The sequence below is a fragment of the Schistocerca nitens genome, chromosome 1 (genome assembly GCF_023898315.1).
Source record: "Schistocerca nitens isolate TAMUIC-IGC-003100 chromosome 1, iqSchNite1.1, whole genome shotgun sequence".
Taxonomy (NCBI): domain Eukaryota; kingdom Metazoa; phylum Arthropoda; class Insecta; order Orthoptera; family Acrididae; genus Schistocerca; species Schistocerca nitens.
The window spans coordinates 893,858,496-893,879,234 of NC_064614.1; the positions used below are offsets into that span (position 1 = coordinate 893,858,496).

The 20,739-nt window shown below is 39.5% G+C and overlaps 2 protein-coding genes across 2 annotated transcripts in view; one reads left to right on the plus strand and one right to left on the minus strand.

The window, feature by feature from the left end:
• The window catches only part of LOC126192112 (ribosome maturation protein SBDS), a 48,510-nt gene extending 38,722 nt beyond the window's left edge, over window positions 1-9,788 (minus strand). The window contains exons 1-2 of the mRNA XM_049932581.1: window positions 9,554-9,788; window positions 2,719-2,939 (exon numbers count right to left, since the gene is read on the minus strand). Of these exons, the coding sequence (XP_049788538.1) occupies window positions 2,719-2,939; window positions 9,554-9,684 (352 nt within the window). The 5' untranslated portion in view covers window positions 9,685-9,788. The remainder of the gene's footprint in view (window positions 1-2,718; window positions 2,940-9,553) is intronic.
• Window positions 9,789-10,001: 213 nt separating this feature from the next.
• Window positions 10,002-20,739, plus strand: part of LOC126192086 (mucin-5AC) — a 623,139-nt gene continuing 612,401 nt past the window's right edge. Inside the window, exon 1 of the mRNA XM_049932578.1 lies at window positions 10,002-10,226. Within this exon, the coding sequence (XP_049788535.1) occupies window positions 10,164-10,226 (63 nt within the window). The 5' untranslated portion in view covers window positions 10,002-10,163. The remainder of the gene's footprint in view (window positions 10,227-20,739) is intronic.

Here is a 20,739-nt window from a genome sequence, read left to right on the forward strand (position 1 = left end):
AGGGGACAAATGACGAGATCAAGGGTCCCATAAGATTAGCGAAGGAAGTTGGTCGTGCCATTTTGAAGAAAACATCCCAGCATTTGCTTCAAGCGATTTAGGAAAATCACAGAAAACCTAAATCAGGATGGCCGGATGCAGGTTTGAACCTCCCAAACGCGAGTTCAGGGTGGTAATTCTATTGATGGAGCTACTCACAAAAATGCCTTCCAGCTCACTGATAGTCAGCTCTAAATGACAGTTTCCCATCATTTCCACATGAAACCTTCCAACCTCACCATCTTAGCATCTGTGGTAAAAGCAATGTGTATATGCTGACCTTCTATATAAATAGAATTGCTCATAACACCTTTATCTCCATTGCTAATGAAAGAGTAGCTTGGTGGCTACGCAGTTAAAATTTCAACATATAGGTTCAAAATGTTGAAGGTTTTAGTCTCCATCCATCTTAGAATATTTATAATACTTAATAAAACATAACTCCAGCAACAGTTTACGAAAAATCAAGATGCCTCTTGGTTTGGCTTGCATGTTAAGCTTTAGTCAGCCGTAACTGGTTGGGTGACCCTGTTCTCACATCAGAAACAAGGACATTGCCATCTTCAATATCATAAATCCTAATATAGCACTGTTTTGTTGAAATCAACCTTCTGATTGATGAATGTTTTGCTTTGCTTTATTAATCCATGGAGTGACCTTCTGTACTATTTCATCTACCATTAAAAATACTGTATGATCTAAAAAATCAAACAAGTATTGTGCATAACAATGCTGTCCTGGCTCACTATATACCAACCAACTAGCACAATGAAATTTTTTTTTTTTTTTAATTCATGCTCTGAAATGAGACCCACCTTGAGAACTATTGTCATTAAACCTCCTGAGATGGCTTCCCATACCCTTTAAAATTTCATATTGTGATCATTCTTCGCCTAATCCCACCCAACAATATAAATTCTTATGCGAAGGATCACATTTTTTGGCCTACTGCAAAATCTATTCTATGCATCTTACTACAATTTCCTATAGCAGTAATTTGATTGGTAAGAAATGTTTTACCACTGCAAGAAACAATGACGAAATAACCTCATATCTGGTGATGACCACGATTCAAGCATCAATGTTAGCATAATGACATCTATCTCAGACTCTGCTACTGACTAATGAACAAGTGTGTTTATGTGAATAATACACTTCTGATCACTATGCCTCCTCCTCAGCACAATGGCCGTTCCTTGATGCCTCTTTCAACACACAGGCAATTTGGATTATTTCTCATAGCACTTGCACCTTGTTATTTGCATCTTCATTTTGAAAAATGAAGAAACCGCAGGACAGTTGCTTAATCCACATTTTTTTCTTGTGTATGGAACTGGTTCAGAACACTTAAAATTCCATCATCTGGTCTTGGAAATAAAATCACTTTCCTATTTATGCTCCTGGTCGCGTAGCATGGAGGAATGATTGTTATGGAATTTTCGTCCCTTTTACTCTTTTGCCATGGAACCCTTGGTTCCATGACAGCTTGGAGTGAGTATGACCTCAGATGATTAAGTGATTTTTTTTTTTTTTAACACTAAATCATGGAACATTTCAGTGTTACAAAACCAGTTGTGTACACAATAAAATACTGTGGATTAGGCAACTGTCCTGCAGTTTCTTTATTTTTCTAAATGGTCTTGTACAGTTGTGGCTGCCCCAGAAGAAAAACTCTTCGTCTACTTGCACCTTCCATGGATTACAATCCCATTCTCCTTCTATGATGTGGAACCAATTCACTTTTCAATTATGATACAATTTCTCTGTGAAAAATAATGCAACATACTGACAATTTATAAGACTGACTTTTACATTCTTAAGTTCTCTTTTTTCCATGTGTTAATCTGTAACTAACACTATGTGACGAGTGAGGTGGTGGGCTGGTTTATTGACGTAACTGGGAAAATGGTGAAATATCTGTATACTTCACTGCTTTCTGTGGCACGCTAAGGCTGAGTGATAAACAGAGTAAGCCAATTCTTCTAGTAATATATTTATGCATGTTCATGTCAAGAAGAGGACCTACCCACCCTCCCACTTTCTTTTCTTTGCATATGCGTACTTCCACCACTTATACGGTATCTAAGTGTGTTAATCCCCTCCCTCACTGCCTAAATTCTGTTCATTTCGTCCTCATCTGTTTTCATCTCTTTCCTCGGTGAAAAATTATTTACCTTTTCATTTCTTCCATATTTTGCAACAGCTATTTCCCATTCTCCTGCACTGTTTGCTACTTATTTCATTTGTTTCTACTGCTACTATATTCATTCAGTTTTACTACCAGTTTTCTCTCTTCAGTCTTTATTTTTTCAATGTAGTCTCTGTCTATTAAGATCCTTGCCTGATCTCATATGCTTTGTCACATTAGATTAAAAAATTTCTGATTTGAAAAGCAAATGTTTTACTGGTTTTGTACATGAAACAATTGTTAAGAACTGTTTTTCCAAAATTAATTATTTAAAAATTATATAAAATACAAGACGAAATGATTCAGCACCTGGGAGGCAAAATCTTCAAAAACAATACAATAACCATAATGGAGTATGAACATTTAAACTACTTTGATATACAACCCATTTTCCAGCCATGACACACCATGTTCTTTTGGATTTCTTGCTTACTGAACCTTACTGATGGCAAGGAAACTTGGATTTGATTAATAGTATGGAAACTGTTTACCTGCTACTGTTGTTGCTATGTCTTTGAAGAGAGATTCAAGTTGAGAATGCCTTTCTTTGTCTGAAACTTGGAGTTCACCTTTGGCCAAAATTTCTTTGCAAATTTCCGTCTGATCATCTTTCCCAAATGCTTTTATCAAATCATCTTTTTTGGCAACTTGTCCCTTTGAAACATTTGTAAATACAGTGTGGGTTTGCAATACTTCATCTATGTCCTTTTCTCTGTAAGGAAAGAGAGAACATTTGTTTAATACACAATAAATTAGTTTAGATTCTGTTTTTGATGTACTTCTATGAAGAATTGAATTGTATCTACTTGTTTTACTGTGTAGATTAGTGTTTGCTAAATTACTCTAAGTTCTGCATAAATTTTAGTGCATGAGTTGAACTTGGATTGCATCCAGCAACTTCTCAAGTTAGTGTTACATTACTTGTGACCTAAGTAAAAATTTGTTCATAAACAGTTGGAAGCTGCATTTGCCATACTCAACATGCTTCAGACTGTTGCCCTGGGCTGTGGAGGTGTTGGTGCACCTAAGACGAATATTTTGGCATCTCTGGAGTCTATAGCACCACCTGGGATCCCTGATGCCATTGCACCTTCCGATTTGCATGTTGCGTCCAATCGATCCGATTTGCATGTTCCATCCAATCAACATTACCTGATAGTGCTTGGCAAACTATGCTGTGGTCACGAATCTCTGGACAGAAGGCGAAAGTGGCTACCAATTGCATGGCTGTCCTCTTACGTCTCAAGAACGGTTTGTGGTGTTGCCCACCACTCAAAATACATCTGAATCAGCACATGATGCTTTGCCTGTTAGGTCTGTGGCCAATCTTTCTTAGCGGTCTGCACAAGCACAGAGGATAGGATTGCTTCTTATTGGGAGCTCCAATATTAGACAGGTGATTTAGCCCCTCAGGCAAATAGCAGACGGGTTGAGAAAGAAGGCCAATGTCTACTCAGCTTGCTTGCTGGGTGCCTTGCCATAAATGTGAACAAGGCTCTGCCAAAAGCAACTGAGTGCAATGGGTGAACGCAGCGCAAATGGCGGCTCATTTCAGCGTGAATGGCACATGTCGCCCAGGGTCAGAGGCCACATTTTGTTTCTATAGATGGCTAACTGATTTAGTGGAGGCAGCTAGCCTCATTCACTGCAGGGAAGCAGAGATCATTTTACAGTGTTGTTTCCAGAACCAATTGTGGTCTTGTGTGGAGTGCTTAAATCAGAGAATTGGATGATTATTTGCAAATCTTGGATGCAGATTTCTGAATGTCCGCTATCAGATGGAGAAACAGATCAGGTGTGCACTAGACTACCTGGGTAGCAGAGTTACAAGTAGCGTACACTTGTGGGCTTTTTAGGGTAGAGAAACTGCTCCAAAGGCCCAATAAGATGTGTCCTGAGTTCAGACAGCATAGCATTCATCACAGCAGATCGAAGAAGCAAAATGTTAATATTGTTTTAGTTAACTGCAGGGGCATCTATGGAAGGGTCTCAGAACGAGTTTCAAGAAACCAATGTCAATAGCAGAGAAATTCTAAACTCTGATAGCAATGGATATCAAAAAGATTGAATGAACACTGGTGGCAGAAACATGTTTATAGCAATAAAACCTACAACAATATCTAGTAAGATTAATAGAGATTCAAAATGCAAAATAATATGAGTGTAGACACGTTTTAAAGGTGGATTGAATATGGACATCAGATGCTTTTATGGACTTACTGCCTGAGCAGCAGTAGTGGCAGAACATTTGAGGGAAAACTTGGGAGAATATTTCACACAAATTTCTGGGTAATGTTATAGTTTTAGGTGGAGATTTCCATTTTCCAGCTATAGACTAGGAGACTCAAGTTTTTCAAGCAGGCAGTAGGGACAGCGAATCTTGTGAAGTTGTTCCAAATGCCTTATCCAAAAAACTGCCTCAAGCAGTTAATCAGAGCACTTGACTAGTGTAGATTAAATCCTAGACCTGCTGTTGACAAACAGACCTGAACTTTTTGACTCAGTTGGCATAGGACAGGGAATCAGTGACCCTAAGGCCATTACAGCATTACTGAATATGGCTGTGAACAGAAATACAATGAAAGGTAGGAAGATCTTTTTGTTTGGCAAGAGCAAAAAGAAAGAGATTTCAAATTATCTGGCTTGACAACAAAAAAATTTCATCTCCAGCATTGACAACCTTTAAAATCAATGGACAACGTTCAAGAGTGTTGTACATACTAAATGTCTTTTTCCAAAACTGTTTCACAGAGGAAGATCACACAGTAGTCCCTCTTTTAAGGTGTCACATGAATGCAAAATGATAAATATCAAAACAAGTGATCAGCAGATAGAAAAGCAACTGAAATCATTCAACAGTACATGAAAGATCTTGCCTCTCTTCTAGCAACAGTGTACTGTAGGTCTCCAGAGCAGCAAAGCATTCTCAATGTTTGGAAGAAAGAAAAAGTCTTCCCATTTTCAAGAAAGGTCATCGAACAGACACACAAAATATAGGTCTATATCTCTGACATCAGTCTACCATAGAATACTGGAACATGTTTTATGCTCGCAAATTATGATCTTTCTGAAGACAAAAGTCTCCTCTGTAGGAATCAACAAGTGTTCTGAAAATGACTTTGTAAAACCCAGCTCCCCCTATTTGTCCACAAGGCCCAAAAAGCATTAGATACCTGCGCCCAGGCAGATGCTGCATTCCTCACCTTCTGGATGCATTTGATACAGTTCCAGATTGCCACCTAATGAACAAAATACAACTGTATGGAACATCAGACTAAATGTGTTATGGGTTGACGAGTTTCTAGCCAACAGAATACTACATGGCCTTCTGAGTTGAGAGAAGTCATCCAATGTAAAAGTAACTTAATACGCGCTTCAAAGGATTGTAAATTTTCACAGTATGTTTGGTTACAAGTTCATTTAGTAAGTGCAAAAGTGTCATGGAGATGCACAGTCAACTAAATGGCAGACACTGCAAGAGAGTTAATCTGCACCACAATATGGTCCACGGTTAAACTTTCGAGGCATGCATTTCTACAACAAAACCAATATACTTTCCCTCTTACATGTATTTCGTGAAAAGACAGCGAGCAAGAAGGTGCAGTGGTTAGCACACTGGACTCGCATCTGAGATGACGATAGATCAAACCCACATCTGGTGATCCATGATTTTCCTACATCACTCCAGGCAAATGCTGGGATGGTTCCTTTGAAATGGCATGGCCAATTTCCTTCCCTCTCCTTGGCACAATCCCAGCTTGTGCTCCATCTGTAATGACTTTCCTTCTCCCTCCTTGTGAAAAGACCATGAAGACAATATTGGAGAGATTTGAGTCCACTCGTAGGCTTGCCAACAATGTTTTTTCCCCAAGACTACATGTGACTGAAACAACCAAAGGGGGAAGTGACACAGGTACGGAAAGTATCTCCTGTCACACAGTGTATGGTGGCTTGTGGAGTATAGATGTAGATGTACATCATATATATGACAATTATTATACACAAAAGTACAAAAAATATTTATGCCGTACAATATTTCATTTGAATTGACCAATGGAACTTGTATTTAATGTCAATACATAAATGGTCTGTGGTTTTGAATTTTCATTAAACGAAGTGGGTCTACATAATTTCTATCTTTCTATTTAGTTGTAAAAGCATAGCACAGATTAGGGGGGCTAGGCAGCCTCTATCACACATATCATGTTTAGTTTTTTCATAACATAGCATTTTTTTTTTCAACACAATTCTTCTGGGTGTGTGACAGTTCCATGGTGTAAAATACTTCGTATGTGTATCTGTGTTCTAAACGTAATATGGAAAGAGGCTAATACATTTCCAAGCTTCTTGTTATGTTTTAGAATGCAGGAATTAGTGAAACTTCCTGGCAGATTAAAACAGTGTGCCAGACCAAGACTCGAACTTGGGACCTTTGCCTTTCGCGGGCAAGTGCTCTACCAAGTGAGCTACCCAAGCACAACTCACGCCCCGTCCTCACAGCTTTACTTCCGCCAGTACCTCGTCTCCTACCTTCCAAACTTAACAGAAGCTTTCCTGCAAACCATGCAGGACTAGCACTCTTGAAAGAAAGGAGCACTTGCCCGAGAAAGGCGAAGGTCCAGCACACTGCTTTAATCTGCCAGGAAGTTTCATATCAGCGCTGCAGAGTGAAAATCTCATTCTGCTGGAATTAGTGTTCCGACAGCTTTAGTGTTTGATGAATTGTTACCTTTACTCCTTGAATCATTTAATTTGACTTTACACAGCAATTTGGTAAATCATGTGGATTCTCTTCCATTTTTACTTCCCACTGGATTTAAAACTTCCTAATTTCCGCAGCTTTTGACCTATTTATTAGGACTTTCATTGCTCATCAAACAGCTGAATTTACTGCTCTATTTCGAAGCCACTAAGCTCCATCAAGGTGTACACTGCACATCCACAATATATCATCTGAACATAAGGCAGCTCTCCCATCCTTCCTCAGGTATGAAAATTACTTCCTTGGTCCATTTCTCTATCTCTCGATTTGCTCCACCACTGCCACCATCACACTTTCCACTGGGTGATACAGCCTTTCTTTTAACTTTCTTCTGTCCCTCCATTCCTATCTCTTCCTTGGTCCCATCCCTATCTCCATTCTGTGTAACATTCTGTCATCTTCAACTCCCCCCACATTACCGTCTTATTACTCCCCTAGATCGGATGTAGTCAAAAGTTTGATATGAGATGTTGGCTTTGACCAATGACACAGAAAATATGCAACAAACACCATAAACAATATGGCGACTACAACTTGATATTATTGATTTTTCAAAATGGGTTAAGCTACAGATCAGCCTGTTACAACAACTAAGCCTTTGCCAAGTCATAACCAAACTGTTACCTTCCAATCTAACCTATACCTCAGGCTAAGCTTCAGAGCAAAGTTTCACCACAACCAGTCTCTCTCTCTCTCTTTAAATTTGCATTCACATTCATTGTTTTAGCCAACTAACAACAAAATGGTGAGTTTATGGACCGAGAGGTGACGTGACAGCAGCCATTAACATTACGTCTCTGGCCAAAGAAACAACTCTTATCGAACAGTCCTCTTGACCCCTTGTCTATTATTACACCATATAATATCATCAGTGTTCTGTAACATTAGAAATTTACTTGTATGTGACGTATTTACAAACATCCTGCTCTGAAAAAGAGTGAGAGATCAAAATCCTAGTTATGTTGTCCACTTAGCACCCACCGTATTCCCAATGATTTATTTATTTCATCTCGAGCTTTTGCATTATCGTAATTCAATTTAAGTTTTGTCTGTCGCATAGTTTTGATATTGTGCCTGCCAAAGTGTAGGTCAGATCATACAGCTTAAGAGTCTGGAGTACAGCCTTTTGATGACTTTTTCCTTTCCTTATTTTGAACTCTTATTACCCATGTTTTAGAAGCATATTCACTTTTTTATGAAAGCTTGTATAACATCTTGACTTATTTAACACAACTTTTCCCCTTACTGCAGACACCCTTACATTTACATTCCTGCATTACTTTTGGGAAAAATCATAGTTTCAACTTGGCAGCTGCCTACAACAAAACATTCACCACATTTGTATTAATAATAATTTAAAAAATTATGTGACTCAAGTTTTTATTGACATTATCCTCTCCTTTCTCTTCTTGCCTACACCCATAAGAAAGGCCAAGGTAATACTTAGATAACTTTATTCCAATGTTTGGGAAACCAAGACTGGTATCTGACAATACTTTCAACATACAACTGTTAGAATTAGTGTTGGTCTGGGAGGAGTCTTTTTTTTGGGGGGGTGGGGGGAGGTTGCATATTTCAGGCATTTCGACTGGAGCCTCCAAGCTGCCTCTGTTTAATAAGGAAATAGTGATTTCGGACTGTGTCTTCAACGTTTGCTGGTAGTACACCTTCCTTGTATCCAACATAGCCTGTGTACGATGATCCATCTATTTCAGTTTAGAAACTTTTTGATGCAATAAGGACATACACAATATATTTTCACTTAAATTAGCAAATAGCATGTTTTCACAACCCGATCAACTATTAAGTTACATAAAACCATTTATTCACATGAAACTGTGGTTTCTTGTTTACAGAACAAGATTGCATGTTGATTTTAATAGTAGTATTTTCTTTGATGGCGTAAGGATCTTCCAAGCCATCAAGGGGTACGAGAGATGCATAATGCAGCCTATTTACTCAAATTATTGGCAAACACAATATCCAAGTGTTATGTTTCAGTGAACAAAAACAAAATGCCTAAAGATAAATAAAAGTATAAAGTGTCAAGTACTCTGTGCTCCATGTTTTAGTGCAAAAGCGAAGTGGAATAAAATCAAGTTGCAACAACATGATGACATTCTGAGCGACAGGGAGAAACACAATATACAACTGGCAAATCCAAAATAAAAACTGTTTGGATTCAGACAACTTAGATGATTTTATTACAACAAAATACCGCAGTCATATGGTAGTAAGTTCTATTGAGCAGTCTAGCACCTCATGTGGTTTAACTTGTTTTTAAACATATTTATTTTTCATTTATAAAGACGATAACGCTTCACACTGAAAGAACTGACTGAATATAAAGCATGCGCTTGTACACCACATACGCAATGTTGTGCAATGAAAATGTATTCCGGATTTGATCATCATTTAATATACATGCATATACAAACTAGATACACCTCCCTGGGATACGGAGAAATATTTAAGTGTACAGTATAGATTTCGGTACATTTCTTCTTACAAGTATGCCTCTTTGTTGAACACCAATCATAACCTTAAAATATCAGTTTACTCACATATTGTCCCTCCAAGACACAACCTTATTTCTGTAGCATGCAATTTCAAATCGTTTCCCTCCTTTTTTCATGCGTACTACCGCCACATTTGTAAGACGAATCTGGTTCGTTGGAGTAAATATCTTCGACATAGCGAACAACGTTTTACACCGTCTGACACACTATCAATTATCAACAAAACACACGCCTGAACACACTAGTCACCTGTCGACATCGTCGGATGTCTTTTGTTTTCGCTGAGTATATGAGAAATTTCGTTATACGTTCGAAAAAAGTAATGTTCAGTAACTTTCCTTACTGTAGCTAAGTTTTTACACCCCTTAAGTTACTGTATCAATTTCATTGTCAACCGTCACATAACTATCTACAACACATCGACTTTGGAAACAACCTGACAGACACACAAAATTCCCATAGAAACAACATACATGCGCAAAGACATCTGTCGCCCGTCGATTTTGTACAAGAAAATGAAAATGGCTTCACGGGTGTTGTGTGTGTTTGAAATTTATCTGAAAATATGTGTGGCTGAAGTGGAAAACGAGCGTTACAACCTAAGAGGAAAGTGAAACAGACATTAAAATTGGCGTGTGTTGTGAGTAAAAGTGTTATGGCTCTTGTTACTGTGCAGAGGTCTCCAAGCGCCAACAGTTGTAGCTCAACACCCACTTCGGTAAGTTTAATTTAAAATTTTCTTGTATGTAGGCTGTGTCCTCAACTAATATTAATTGATATGGCGCACGTTTATCAACTTCGTCACCATCTGCCTCATGATAGTAATGTATACATAACAAATTGGTAGAGCTTCTTCAAAACGTATGGAAGTATTTATTTTCTAGATAATATTAATTGCTATATGATCTGTTATAGATAGCATATTTTAGGTGATTCAGTAATGGAACATAGCAATGAATTTTCATGCCATTATTTGGTTATTTGTGGATATATTTGCCAAGAATATGAGTACCACCGAATGAGTACTGAAAAACAGCAGAAATTTATAGAAACGAAAAATTTATCATTTTACATTTCGTGAAGTTATTTTGTGATTCATAAAATATAGCCTAGTCTAGTCAACGCTCAGCGCCGTCCCTGGTATTTGACTGGAAATATGAACCATGTGCTAAAAGTCACCAAACGTATTTGCTCCTCATTTAATGTATGTTTACTTTCTGCTTTCAAAGAAATAAATTTTATTGAACATTACAGAAACAGAGATAAGTGAAGTTCTCATTCGCCACCCTTCGGCTTTCTTTTCACGGAATTCATTCCATGCTTTCGAAAGGTAAACAAAACTTTGCAGAAAGTGGGTACACTCTTTCTGTAGGAAACCCATACATAGTGTTAAAAATTATTAGAACTTCGTTGTAGTTTATATGCACAGTTGACACTTGTTTTCTTAACGGTATACTTTGAATGATACGATGTACACTGCGTGAAGTTCTCTATGTAATTACTAGTCGGGAACTATTACTTGCTTCTGAACCAATTTTGCGTCGAACAGTGGACGCCTCCAGTTCTAATGTTTACATGTCGCAGTTCGCGTACTAATCTACTTGTTGGTCTTCGAAAAGGGAGTTTCGTAAAGAACTCGACAGTCGCTTTTATAGTCAGTTTCGATGGATACTTTAAGGTTTCGCTCCATTAGCTTGAATATGTTCTTTCTGCTACCAAGAAACAGACTGTCGAGACTTTTTTTCGTATTATGTCAGGAATCTGTTATAAGAAATGGTCGTTTTGTAACCAAGAAAAAGCTTAGAGACGATGAACTTTGTAGAGAATCGAGCCCATATCCTAGTTCTTAAGGGATTGTAAACATGTAAGGAAATAAGATGCATGCAGCATAATATACAAGCAAATAAATAAAAAGGAGGGGAATGACGAAGGGAAGATTTGTGAGGAAAAATTGCAGAAAATAGAATATTTAATATGATATTGGTTGTGGGGTTACTGAGAATCTAAACTACTTGAGTATGTTGTGGAATAAACTTTCGTTTTATAAAGTATAACTGAATGAAAAAAACTGGAACAAACAATAATAATTTTCAGAGCAAATGGAAACGTATAGGCGATATATTTCTTTCGCTAGCTACTTTAGCAGAAATGCATGTTGTGTATACAGAATGGCCAGGAGTAAAGAAGGTATATGTGATTACTAGTACAGTATAAGAGCAGCATTTTGAATTGATACACACGAAAGAAAAGCGTAAAAGAGACGGCGAAACATTTCCAATCAGTTGTAGGCCTAGGCACTGTACAACAGTCCAAATTGTGTAGGATACAAAAATTTTTTATGACCACCTACAAGTATTACGCCTTTTTTTACACTCTCACCTCAGTGTATTATCCGCCACTGATTACATACGGCTTGCGGAAGCGTGCTGAATGATTCAGCAGGCGTTCTCTCTCTCTCTCTCTGTGTGTGTGTGTGTGTGTGTGTGTGTGTGTGTCACAGCACCTGAACCAATCCTGAACTCTACGTAATTCTGTATGAAGGAAACTGATTTTACTGAGCAACATTACATCTAATCAGAATGTGATTCACGTTCACCTAGAGATAAGTTGTCTGCTTTCACATTCATGCCCATTTTCGTTCATCGAAGTATACGTACATTCTGAACACTGAAATCTTTTGCAGGCACACATTTAACACATTCAGATGTAAATGAAAGTAGTGGTCGTGTATGTGACGTCGTATTCTGAAGAAGAGTCGCATATCCTATGATATTTTAGCCGTTTACGCATAACTTGGCGTCTTTAGCTTTGATAGAATGCACGAAGACATGCAAGCTGTTAGTCTGCCTTGCTTTTCATTTTCAATATCTTGTGGGCCGTGGCGTTGCCCATAATAATTGTACTCCTTTCTATATTCTTTCACGAATAGTACTGCTTTTGTGGAATTATTCAGTGCAGTGAAAGTAACGACAATTACGAAGACTCTTTTTCCGCTGTTGAGCAATGTAGCACAATGATAAAGTAAAATTCGCTCTCGGGAGCAGCTAGATTCAATTCCATGTCCAATATTTCTTATGTAGGTGTTGCTTATTCGTATTAACTGAACGAAACACCTTTTTTTTATCTTGTTTTACAAACTTTATTTTTACCGTCCGACCTAGGCTTTAAGTTTTAAACCCACTTTCTAGTACACATAACTGATCCCAAAAATATTACTTAAGCTGGATGCCCAGAAGGTTCCTTTGGAGGGGGAATATTACCTCCACCATCATCGCCCAGTATGAGCTCGAATGAACTCCTAAAGACCTGAACTCGGCGGGATAAACTTCTGCCCTTCTTTTGTTGAAATGTAATAGGGCGATGAAGTGTTTCTCCGAACTACATGAAACACGCAAGTTAAATATGATCTTACCTCGCGTTTTGTCACGCGTACCAAGTAATGAATTAATATCCGGTATTTTGTGTTTCTTATACACATTTTCCACCGTCTCCGAATAGTGAATGGCCTTGTTTCAAATACAATGAGTTCGAACTGTAGCACAGTGTACTCAATAAACTTATCATTCATCTCACCGATGTCACACTGGTAAATGCAAAAGTGCGTTAATCCTGACATAAAACAGCCTTTAACTCAGGAGCAGAGACCGTCGCACTTAAGAGCTTCAATGAATAACCTGTCTCGAAGCGTGTTTTGTAGGCATTTACGGGCACACACTGCGATTTGTTTGCCCAATATCTGAACGAGTCGCATTACCTTGTAAACACCTTACTAATCTGCATTGATGTGGCAGGAAGCGCAAATTGAAAGGACAACAAGTCTTTGCATAGAACAAGAAAAACTGAAAGGACCTGGAACCTAGCACCAATAGACGCTTCAGTTTCTTCGAAACTAATGTCGGCGCCACAATACCAAGCGGCGCCACAATACCAAGCAGTGCTCAATGTGAGAGCCGTAGGAAGTACTATCGAAATGACGCTTGCTCATCATCGTCCAAATTGCTGGTAGAAATGGCTGTTTGTGAACCGACGAACACCCAGGATAGTTGTTTCCATATTATCACACGATGCGCAAATATCTTTCATTAAGTATACGAGGGTTGAATGAAAAGTAATGCCTCCACCTTCGTTAATTGAGTTTGGGTGGGAATATTTTAATAAATCAAACGCAAAAATAATCCTTGGAATGTGATCTTTAATTACCAGTATTCACTTTTCCACATAATCACCAGTCAATTGGATACATTTCTGCCAACGATAAACAAGTTTTCTGAAGCCGTCACGGAAGAAGTTGACACTCTGTTTCAGCATCCACAGTCTCACAGTTCTCTCAAGGTCTTCATCGGAAGCGTAATTATGTCCCCGAAAATCGTCTTTCATTGACGGAAACAGATGGAAGTCAGACGGTGCTAAATCTGGACTGTATGGAGGATGCCGTACGGTGGTGAGATTCAGTCTCCGAAGTTCTGCTGAGGTGGCACGTGAAGAGTATGGTTTGGCATTGTCATGCTGGAGGAAAACATTTCCCTTTTCCTTTCGGACCCTTGTTAGCCGTTATTTCAGCGTTGTGATGTAACGCTCTCAACACTGTGGCCATGATTTTTCCAGCTGAGGGCTGCGTCTTGAATTTCCTTTTTCTGGGGGCGAGTCTTCGTATTGCTATTGCATAGACTGACATGGTGTACCCACGTTTCGTCGCCTGTCACAACTGAATGGAGAAAAGCGTTACCTTTATTCTCGTAACGCGAGAGAAGTTCTTGGCTAATTTCAAGTCTGTGCACTTTCATTTCACATCCGGGGTACCCATCGTGCACATATCTTCCGATAGCCAAACAAAGCAATAATGTAACCCACATGTTCTTGTGAAATGCCGATTGTGCTTGCAATTTCTCTCTGAGTGATACGAAGGTCGTCCTGAATCAATCTGTCAACATTTTGGTTGTGAAACTCTGTGGTTGCTGTCACAGGACGTCCAACCCTTTGTTGGTCACGCAGGTCAGATGTTCCCGCCTCAACATCTTTAAACTTATTTGCCCAACCATGCACAGTATTCACATCAGCACAATCACCATAAACTGCTTTCATTCTCTGATCAATCTCCTTTGGGGTGACACCTTCTGCTGTCAAGAATTCAGTGACTGCACGTTGCTTAAATCGCATTGCCCGACCGTCTGCGCAGAGTTCCATACTTTACACCGTAACAACACAACCGTTGAATGATATGGCTTCCCGCCAACTGGAGCTGTAGAGAAAGGCTAAGGAAAAAGCCAGTACCTGCCGCATACCAATGCTGCCAACTGTTGAAGAGTTAGGAAGGTGGAGGCATTACTTTTCATTCAAACCTCGTAGAAGTCGACAATATTTTTAATGCAGCTACTTAGTATGTTGTGCATGTGATGACTTGGATTAGAAGATTAAAATAGCGAGTTACTTGAAAACTGACGAGTAAGTTTGAAGAGCATCTCGGACAAATTATTCCTCAAAACAATCGGTCAAATCCGAGATAATGTGGGACGAGCTGCAGCACAAATTCTCGATGTCATTAAACAGATCTACCCGGTGTTTTTGGACGGATGAAAACACTTTGTCGATACAGGTAATTTTATCGATATTGTTTTGCATTATTTTGATATTTGTATTTGTTTATGTATATTTCGTTCTCTCTGTATTTTTAGATGAGAAGGGTGAGTCAAGTGTGATTATTTCCTATATTCACTCGCCAATTTTCAATTAGCTAATATAAGTATTTTCTCCATGTATGAGCGCCAAATAAATGACTTATCTTTGTATGTCGAAATAAAATATCACTATACTGAACTAAACTCCGTCCAATGGAATGACCACGCACGTTCTGTTGTTGGTAAAGCAAGAGGTAGATTTCAGTTTATTAGTAGAATACTGGGGAAGTGCAATCAGAAGATTGTGTACAAATTACTCGGACTACAGGTTTTAAATTATTATTCAGTTGTATGGGACCAGTACCAAAGAGGAGGTGATATTGAATGTGTACAGAGAAGGCCAGCACGAATGATCAAAGGTTTGTTTGATCCTTGGAAGAGTGTCAAAGAGGCACTTAATAAACTGCACCGGCAGACTTCTGAAGATAGACGTAAACTACCCCGAGAAAGTCTGCTAGGAAAGTTTCAAGAACCCGCTTTGAATGACAACTCCAAGAATATACTACAACCTCCTACATATCGCTTACGTAGGAATCTTGATGATAAGAGTAGAATAATTACGGAACGCACATAGACATTCAAACAATAATTCTTTCCGTGCTCCATACGTGAGTGGAACCGGAAGAAACCCTAATAACTGCTACAAGAGGACGTACCCTCTGCCACGCACTTCACAGTGGTATAGATGTGGATGTAGACGCAGAAACAGGCCTTGGAAGGCCCAGAGGTACCGACCGATCTTCGGGTCAGCCTATAGGCGTCAATAAGCGCGGATATGGAGGTGCGTGTGGTCAGCACACCGCCCTCCCGGAGCCGCTACTTCTCAGTCAAGTAGTTCTTCAAGTGGCTGCACAAGGTCTGAGTGCAACCCGCTTGCCAAAAGCGCTCGGCAGACCCGGACGGTCACCCATCCAAGTGGTCGCCAAGACCGACAGCTCTTTAACTTCACTGATCTGATAGAAATCACTATACTGTTGCCTTATTAAAAATTTTTATTTCGTTCTGTTACGAAAGTTTGTGTAATTTAGAATCTCAAGGAATTTTCATTGTTGTTCTTGTTGATTTTTTTAAAACTGGAAGTACTTTTTTTTTCGGTCACCAGTCCTAGCGGGTGGTTGGCTGCAGTACTCCAGTTTGTATTTTCTATCTGTCCTCTTTATTTCAGAGTAACAGTTGTACCCTGCATCATCAACGATCTAGCTTTTATCGTCCTATGCATATTAAAACAGCCCCTGCGTTTCTTTTCCTCCATACAGCTAAAGTACGGTTTTCAGCAACAATTTATATCGTGCCAGAGTAATGATCATTGAAACCAACAGCTGTGTTGTAATCCGACGTCATTTATTCAAAACATGTCACCAGTTTCGACGCCAAAAAGCGTCATCTTCAGGTCCCAAGCGTAATCTGCCATCAACACGAACCACAACGACAGTGCATTAATTGGGCTTTGAATTGGTTCCTCATCCGCCCTTTACACCAGACTTAGCCCCAAATCACTTCTTCTTTTTTCCTAACTTGAAACTTTGGCTTGCTGGAAGAAATTTTCGTCAAATGAGATAGTGATAATTGCAATCAACGAGTATTTTGCAGAGTTTGACAGAACGTATTTTTGCGATGGGATGAAAAAGCTGGAGGATCGCTGGACCTAATGCATATTTACGAAGTAAACATTTTTGGTTTGCTTTTTTGCCATACTTATCAAATGACCCTCGTAGAAGGTTTTGATTCGACAGAACTGGAGCTCAGATACCCCTCCTCTCACCCAGATTTTCGTAAATCACTGCAGACGAATTGCACTGCGGTTGTTCAGAAGAAAAGTGGAGAGGCCTTATCCAGTAGAGCCAGTGCTTCGTCTCTAATGACCTCGATCTTGACGGGACGTTAAACTTCAGTATTTGTTAATGGCTGTAATTTTTTTTCATGATATTCGAACAGCTTCATTGTTCTGTGCAGGCGAACAGCCGCTAGAAAGAAGATTCCAGCAGTGAGCGGAACGTAGAGAAAAGGAAACACGAGCGTTGACAAGGTGGTAATACTAAGAAAATTTTATGGACGCCGATAACGGCCGGAAAAAGCTTCAGTTTCATCAAACCTTACGTCTCTTTTCAATCCCCTGTGCGACAGTGTTGCTAACTCAAGATCCCCGTAGCTAGCGCTTCATACGTTCTCCTCCTCCCCCTTCGCACAGAAAATATAACTGTAATATTTGATTCAGCGCGACGCGTTTCGGCGGCATGCCGCTAACAATTTCGCCAAGTCAGCGGTACTAGTCGACATATCTGGCCCTCGGCGCTCGTTCCATTGTATTAAAATTATTTTAAAAATTATGTAGAATGGACAAAGGTTGTAAGAACAACTCGAAATCTTCGTAAATGGCACAAAATATGGAAATAGTTTGCAGAACGACAAGCTAGAAAGCAATAAAGTGTTTTTTTTCCCTTTCTAAAACTTCTCCATATTTGATTGCCTGTTCAGCAACAGCATAAACATCTATGTGTTAATTGAACTTCTCCGAAACAAAAATTAAATTGTATAGGATAAATACAATATTTTCCTCTTTCTATGAGAAAAACAGCCTTACGTACTTATAGTTATCGTAGTGTACCTTAAATACAGTATCTATGTCCAAGCTCTATACCGAAGCAGTAGTCACCAGTGACACCAATATTAACATAGCTCTGTGCAGCTGTATCAGATGTTTTTGCTGTTGTTTAATGCTCTATGTACCAGATATTGGAGTATATCGTTGTTCATACTTAAGTACTAGGTTATTTCAATGAATGTGTGCCATGTAAAAGCTGTAGGCTGCAGTTCTCGGAACGTAATTGTCTTCTGAGCTAACAGCTGCTAGAAGTGTTGCAGTTTCTCGATAAACTGCCTCTCGGAGGCTCAGAGTGATTGTTCTGTGAGCCAGACGTCCGGCAGTGTCTGCCCCCTTGATTGTAGTGCAGAGATGGGTCCGCTCATTACTGCCAACATGATCAAAACTGGACTAGGACTTTTCTTTTCATAAACAGATCCTCCTTTTTTCTTAATATTACATACAGTTATTCGTGTAGCTGTCTGTCATCCCCCGTACAGTTGATATTTCGGTAGGTCTAGCCCATTCAGATTTAATGCGCTCTCACACACATATAACAGAAGAAACATTGAATTTAATTGATGAAAGGAGAAAATATAAAAATGCAGTAAATGAAGCAGGCAAAAAGGAATACAAACGTCTCAAAAATGAGATCGACAGGAAGTGCAAAATGGCTAAGCAGGGATGGCTAGAGGACAAATGTAAGGATGTAGAGGCTTGTCTCACTAGGGGTAAGATGGATAGCGCCTACAGGAAAATTAAAGAGACCTTTGGAGAGAAGAGAACCACTTGTATGAATATCAAGAGCTCAGATGGCAACCCAGTTCTAAGCAAAGAAGGGAAGGCAGAAAGGTGGAAGGAGTATATAGAGGGTTTATACAAGGGCGATGTACTTGAGGACAGTATTATGGAAGTGGAAGAGGGTGTAGATGAAGATGAAATTGGAGATAAGATACTGCGTGAAGAGTTTGACAGAGCACTGAAAGACCTGAGTCGAAACAAGGCCCCGGGAGTAGACAACATTCCATTAGAACTACTGATGGCCTTGGGAGAGCCAGTCATGACAAAACTCTACCATCTGGTGAGCAAGATGTATGAGACAGGCGAAATACCCACAGACTTCAAGAAGAATATAATAATTCCAATCCCAAAGAAAGCAGGTGTTGACAGATGTGAAAATTACCGAACTATCAGTTTAATAAGTCACAGCTGCAAAATACTAACGCGAATTCTTTACAGACGAATGGAAAAACTGGTAGAAGCGGACCTCGGGGAAGATCAGTTTGGATTCCGTAGAAATGTTGGAACACGTGAGGCAATACTAACCTTACGACTTATCTTAGAAGAAAGATTAAGAAAAGGCAAACCTACGTTTCTAGCATTTGTAGACTTAGAGAAAGCTTTTGACAACGTTAACTGGAATACTCTCTTTCAAATTCTGAAGGTGGCAGGGGTAAAATACAGGGAGCGAAAGTCTATTTACAATTTGTACAGAAACCAGATGGCAGTTATAAGAGTCGAGGGGCATGAAAGGGAAGCAGTGGTTGGGAAAGGAGTGAGACAGGGTTGTAGCCTCTCCCCGATGTTATTCAATCTGTATATTGAGCAAGCAGTAAAGGAAACAAAAGAAAAATTCGGAGTAGGTATTAAAATTCATGGAGAGGAAGTAAAAACTTTGAGGTTCGCCGATGACATTGTAATTCTGTCAGAGACAGCAAAGGACTTGGAAGAGCAGTTGAACGGAATGGACAGTGTCTTGAAAGGAGGATATAAGATGAACATCAACAAAAGCAAAACGAGGATAATGGAATGTAGTCAAATTAAATCGGATGATGCTGAGGGGATTAGATTAGGAAATGAGACACTTAAAGTACTAAAGGAGTTTTGCTATTTAGGGAGTAAAATAAGTGATGATGGTCGAAGTAGAGAGGATATAAAATGTAGACTGGCAATGGTAAGGAAATCGTTTCTGAAGAAGAGAAATTTGTTAACATCGAGTATAGATTTAAGTGTCAGGAAGTCGTTTCTGAAAGTATTTGTATGGAGTGTAGCCATGTATGGAAGTGAAACATGGACGATAACCAGTTTGGACAAGAGGAGAATAGAAGCTTTCGAAATGTGTTGCTACAGAAGAATGCTGAAGATAAGGTGGGTAGATCACGTAACTAATGAGGAGGTACTGAATAGGATTGGGGAGAAGAGAAGTTTGTGGCACAACTTGACTAGAAGAAGGGATCGGTTGGTAGGACATGTTTTGAGGCATCAAGGGATCACAAATTTAGCATTGGAGGGCAGCGTGGAGGGTAAAAATCGTAGAGGAAGACCAAGAGATCAATACACTAAGCAGATTCAGAAGTATGTAGGTTGCAGTAGGTACTGGGAGATGAAGAAGCTTGCACAGGATAGAGTGGCATGGAGAGCTGCATCAAACCAGTCTCAGGACTGACGACCACCACAACAACAACAACAATATATATACGAGGTTTGTCCGGAAAATACGTATAAAAGTTGAATAATAACTTTATTTTACAATTATTCAGGTATTACAATATAGCCTCCTTCAAAGTACTCGCCCTGAGACGCGATACACTTCCTCCAACGCCGTTTCCACTGTTGATAACATTGCTGAAAGTCTTCAGTTGTGATGTTGTTCAGTTGCCGTGTCCTTTCCGCCTTGATGGCTTCCACATCTCCCAAGTGCCGCCCCCGAAACACCATTTTGCATTTCGGGAACATGAAGAAGTCACACGGGGCTAAATCGGGTGAATAAGGCGGGTGGTCTGTTACGGTGATTGAGCTTCGGGCCAAAAACTCGCGCACAACGAGTGACGTATGAGCGGGCGCATTGTCGTGATGAAGGATCCACCTGCTCCCTTTTGCTAACTCCGGTCGAACTCGGGCCATACGAGCTCTGAGACGTGTCAGAACTTCAACGTACAAATTTCCGTTCACTCTCTGGCCGGGAGGGACAAATC